Below are 5611 nucleotides of genomic sequence, written 5' to 3'. Positions count from 1 at the left end.
CTGCGTGTTCGGCTACGCTGCACCGCCCGAGCGAGTGACGCGAGTAATAGCCCGTCGCACTCGAACACTCGCCTATAGCCGAGCGACAAAACTATTGGAACTAACACTCGCTTCTCGCCGCTCGCCCACTCGTTTCTAGTTTATCGTTCTACTCGCTTATCGCTCATCGTCGGCGGTGGGACAAGTGCCGTAAACACGCTAAAATAATTATATGTACCTATGTAGAAACAAGCGAAGCGTTGTTGTCTAAAACACGTGTCTGCGATCCGATGGTATCAAATGGCTGACACGCATGTGGAAAGTTATAAAGACCAGCCTTTTACTAGTAATGTACAGACTATATTCACATTATGTCCTCGTTAGTACTTCATATTTTCATAACTACATATTTTTATATACCATGTCTAAGCGTCAACATGCTGGTGAGAACCACATTATTGCACCTTTTGCTATTAACTTCCTAAAAAAAAATTCCTTTCTTTAACTTTCGAAACATAATTACAACGGCCTCCTAGCCTAGTTGGTATATAGTGACCCTGCCTACGAAGCAGGAAGTCCCGGGTTCGAATCCTGGTAACGGCATTTATTTTTGTGTTCATCACAAATATTTTTTCCTGAATTATGGATGTTTTCAATGTATATATGTGTATATTATATATATCGTCTTCTAGTACCCACAACACAAGCCTTATTGAGCTTACTGTGGGACTAAGCCGATCTGTGTAAAATTGTCCAATAATATTTATTGTTATTAATTATTTAAATACTAGTGTATATAACAATTTATTCAGTAACTACGGCGTCTTATAGGATGTGCATGCTACCAAAATATGCAACTTAAAATGTTATTAGTCGAAATAATATCAATAACTCTGTTTAGGGACCAGCGGACATAATATACAAAACCTTCGGTTACTGTGAACCAAAAATTACGGACGTGGACGTTTGGATAACGACGAAGAAGTACAACAGAACTACCAGCGTCCTTGACATCACTTTGATATCGCCGTGGTCAATAGACGACAACTTGATTGTAAGTTCAAATTCAGCAAAATTGTATGCTTAATAAATAGTTGTAGGTAGGTACAGTCGACGTCAAAGATATGTTTACACCTTACTCAGGCGAAAAATGTAAACACGTCTTTGACATCGACTTTACTAGTTACATAGTCTACTCAGTCAATCTATATTAATAGAGCGTTTCTTTTATTTTTTGCCATTTTTATATATTGTGACCTTTTTTGCCACTTTTGTTTTAAGTATTTGTACTCAGAATCACGAGCTCTTTCGATTCTAATGGGATAAAAAATGTCCCAGTGTTTTTTTTACTATTGTGTTACCATTTCCCCATACAGTTTGTATGGCGGTAACAAAAAGGAAAGTTTGAAAAATATAGGTATGGAAATTTTAGGACACTTAATTTTTTTCTCCTATAAAAAAGGGCTCGCGATCCTGACTAGAAATAACACAAAAGTGGTAAAAAAGGTCACAATATATAAGATGGCAAAAAATAAAAGAAACGCTCATTAAATCTAATAAAAAGGGCGCGAGTCACCGTCTGCCGAAAAAAAAGGCATATATAGACAAAATAAATATTATGAAAAATTTCTCGTTCCAGTTAGAGTTGACGGCTGAAATAAAGAAGGAAGGTGGGTACAAGCCGGGACAGTTCCACTTGAAAGATACGATGTGCAAAGTATTGAGTACACTTTTTGACGAGCTTTTCATCCAGTTCCTCGAGGCCGCGGGGGTTGACGCCTGCCCTATTGCAGATGTGAGTTTTTTCTCATGTTATACCTATACATCATTCGTTTTCTGCGGCTGAGCAAGCATTAACATATAGTCTGTTCGAGGTACGGAAAACGGTGAAAAATATAGATAATACTCCTAAAAATACGTGTGATACCTCATTAGATTCGTAATGATGTCTAGAAAAATGTATTCGAAGCGTGTATTAGCACACAAACAATTACAAAAAAAAAAAAAATTACAAAAGTTATTAACAAAAAAAGGGAGAAAAAAGTAGATTTGTCTTATTTCCCAAATATCTCAAAAAGTATTAATATTTAAGAAACCAAAATTAATATTAAAAAAGAGGAGGATATTTCCAATCAAACATTCCATACTTACAGAACTGTATTTCCTTTATTTATACTTCTTTTTCAACGCTGAACACAGCCCTCCGCGCCTCATTTTCGAGAAAAACGCGCGGCGTGAAAAAGCCATTACGTAACATTAAATATGATTTTAAAGACATTAAAGATTGACTGAAAAATTTAAAAAAAATATGGTGTATTTAAAACATGTTAACAAATGTACTACTTGTACAAATTTATCTTAAAGTTATTTTTTCGGTGAGTTATGCAATTGTTAATTAACAAAATTTTCTCGAAATTCCTTCTTTATTGAAAACGAAAATAAAATGTATAAATAACTTTTGTAAAATTGTGTCGCTTTCTAGAGCCCTTTTCATATAAATGCTTAATAAGATCACATTATATTTTTTTAAATAAAGTAAATAGTTTGCTTAAAATAAGTTTTAGAATAACATAGAAAATTGACGTAGAACGAAAAATCAAGGTAAAATTGTAAAATATAAAACAATATTATAACCAAACTATTAATTTTTTCAGAACTTTTATAGCGTGATCTTATTGAGCATGTATATGAGAAGGGCTCTAGAAAGCGACAAAATTTTACAATAGTTATTTATACATTTTTTATTCGTTTTCAATGAAGAAGGAATTTCGAGAAAATTTTGTTCATTAACAATTGCCTAACTTGTTGAAAAAATAACTTTAAGATAAATTTATACAAGTATTACATTTGTTGACATATTTTAAATATACCATTTTTTTTTTTAATTTTTCATTGAACATTTAATACCTTTAAAATTATATTTAATGTTACGTAATCGCTTTTTCACGCCGCGCGCGTTTCCCGAATATGAGGCGCGGAGCGCTGTGTTCAGCGTTGAAAAAGAAGTATAAATAGTGGAAATACATTTCTGCAAGTATGGAATGTGTGATTGAAAATATCCTCCTCTTTTATAATATTAATTTTGGTTTCTTAAATATTAATACTTTTTGAGATATTTGGGAAGTAAGACATATCTACTTTTTTCTCCCTTTTTTTGTTAATAACTTTTGTAATTTTTTGTGTGCTAATACACGCTTCGAATACATTTTTCTAGACATCATTACGAATCGAATGAGGTATCACACGTATTTTTAGGAGTATTATCTATATTTTTCACCGTTTTCCGTACCTTGAACAGACTTATACTACAGAGGAATACATTTTATAGAAATCTGCGCTTCAGTAAAATTGGTTAAATCGATCAACCTAAATCAATTTTTATTTTGTGCTAAACTAGGTTTATATCCTGTACCCGTACTACGAATCACTGACAGTGTCAACACTGACGTAATATAAGCTAACGTCTACGTAACTTACTATCAGTTTCTATGCATCTCGCTCGTACTGAAATATTAGTGCGAGCAAGAGGTATACAAATTAAATTACGTACGGTCAAGTTTAAAAATATGGGTGCACATATCATACTCAAAAATATGTTCCATAGCTCTTATGTCAGCGAATTAAGAACTATGGGACATATTTTTGATAAGTTATATGCACCCATATTTTTACAACGTTAGCGTAAGTATATATGTCAGTGTTGACAGTATCAGTAACTCGAGGTAAGGGTAGGTACTGCTTATTCTTCTCCATTCTCACAATTATACACGTGCCTAGACTGCCGGAAAAAGCATAAATGGTTTTCAGCAGCCTTAGAAATGTCTTTCAGTTTACAAAGTATGTCTTCTCAGACGTATGTTTGTACATTTTAGGGAAAATATGAAGTAAATAACTTTTACTTGGACAACGAAAAGATGACGGTACCACAATTGTACGGGGAATACAGGGTGCTTGCGGAGATCTACAAGGACGAAGAGCTGAAGGGCTGCTATTACGCATACGTAGACATGGTGCCTAAGGACAAATAAATCAATGCAAACTGCTAATTTAGAACTCATTTTATTTTTTATAACACTGACATACCTATTTAAGCTTTTTCTACTTCTTGGATAATATTTCTGTCTAAACCGCGACTAGAGGCCTTGACTCGAGGGCTTGGTCACTTTTTCTTTAGTATAAATATGACATCTAGGGTTATTCGCCAGTAAGTGGCCACTTTTAGTAACTGGCCACCCCAAACCAAAAATGAATTCTATTCACCTATAAATAGAAATCATTGTAGTATAAGATGGCCAGTTATTGAAAGCTCGCCAGTTATTGAAACCTTATACTAAAATGAATTCTGTTTATAGGTGAATAGAATTCTATTTTAGTTAAGGGCGGCCAGTTACTAAAAGTGACCAGTTACTGGCGTATTACCCTATTTCAGTTTATAATTTATATACTGTAGTGTGAATTATTAAAAACACAAATTATGACATGTGATAAAATAATTTCATTTATACCAAAGTTAATCCTGTAAACCTTTTTTTAAGTCTAGTTGTGTCCCACTGCTGGGAAAAGACCTCCCCTCTCCCTTTCGAAACCTCCCTGTGCTCAGCAAGATCCCGCAATCCCGCTGGACCGCATCCGAGTCTTCCCGCCATCTCTTTCCCGGTCTGCCTCTGCCACGCACGACTACTCTGGGGATGCCAGCTAGTGGCTATTTTAAACTAATTTATTATTATAATAATGCAAAATATAAACGATTAAATTTGCTCTCCGAAATATACTAAATAAGTTTATCATGACACCACACTACCTAACCTAGCAAGAAATGTTGACCACCACACACCACAAGATACCAATAGGTATAAATACGGAATCAACAATGATATCCAAGTATTATTGATTGCAACATCCGAATGTCACTACCCGGACCTAATTAAATTTATTCAGTCATTCAATAAATCCCTAATGTTCGAGCGAAATTGCATGTGGGCTCTACTTCTAGGAATAAATCAAAATTAGCATACAAGTACCAAATGCATTCTTGTACGAGACCCACAGAGTACCTACACTAGAGCTTCATTATCAAAAGTGCATCTGTTGAAACTAAATTGCATTGAAAACGTATTGGATCGTTAACTCTCCGTGGCGTATCGTAGTCATCTCTCTCTATCACTCTTCCCCACCAGTGCGACGGTGACAGTTGCGTTTCGTTCGCTACGGAGCGTTAACGATTGCACGTTGGCTACGCACCCAGGGAGTTGCAAGCGTTCATACGTGGAGAGTTACACGAACCTAGCCACCTCCATTTACGGCCCCATTCGAACAATACATATAGGATGTCACAGTGATACGATAGCGATCTATCAGTGTCAAAAGTGACATTTCTTGAACCTAAAACGTCACTTTCGACACTGACAGATCGGTATCGTATCTCTGTAACATCTTATGCATTGTTCGAATTGGTCCGATAGTGCCAGATGTAGATAGATAGATAGAATACTCTTTATTAGCATACTCCAGTAAAAAGATATAAAAGAAAAGATAGAATTGATTGAATGTAGACTTGTAGAGGCATATAACAGGCGGTTATACACCGCCTAACCGGGGCGCGAGGCAGGGGCGAGCATAGATATACATACAC

At 35.3% G+C, this 5611-nt stretch overlaps 1 protein-coding gene across 1 annotated transcript; it reads left to right on the top strand.

Annotated features, from left to right (window-relative positions):
- The first annotated feature begins 322 nt into the window (after positions 1-322).
- LOC134795554 (uncharacterized) lies at positions 323-4025 on the top strand. The gene is made up of 4 exons (XM_063767448.1): positions 323-422; positions 881-1033; positions 1619-1774; positions 3852-4025. Exons 1-4 carry the CDS (start codon positions 351-353, stop codon positions 4005-4007), a joined length of 537 nt encoding a protein of 178 aa, XP_063623518.1. The 5' UTR covers positions 323-350; the 3' UTR covers positions 4008-4025.
- The last annotated feature ends 1586 nt before the right edge of the window (positions 4026-5611 follow it).

The sequence above is a fragment of the Cydia splendana genome, chromosome 12, assembly GCF_910591565.1.
Source record: "Cydia splendana chromosome 12, ilCydSple1.2, whole genome shotgun sequence".
In the NCBI taxonomy this organism is placed as follows: Eukaryota; Metazoa; Arthropoda; class Insecta; order Lepidoptera; family Tortricidae; genus Cydia; species Cydia splendana.
Note: the sequence above shows the minus strand (reverse complement) of the source record. Positions and strands in the feature narration are given on the sequence as shown.

Excerpts from the sequence above, each read along its gene's own strand:
- LOC134795554 (XM_063767448.1), top strand. The coding sequence starts at position 351 with ATGTCCTCGTTAGTACTTCATATTTTCATAACTACATATTTTTATATA. Across the intron at positions 1,034-1,618 it reads CAATAGACGACAACTTGATT|TTAGAGTTGACGGCTGAAAT; the intron begins GTAAGTTCAAAT and ends TTCTCGTTCCAG. Across the intron at positions 1,775-3,851 it reads ACGCCTGCCCTATTGCAGAT|GGAAAATATGAAGTAAATAA; the intron begins GTGAGTTTTTTC and ends TGTACATTTTAG.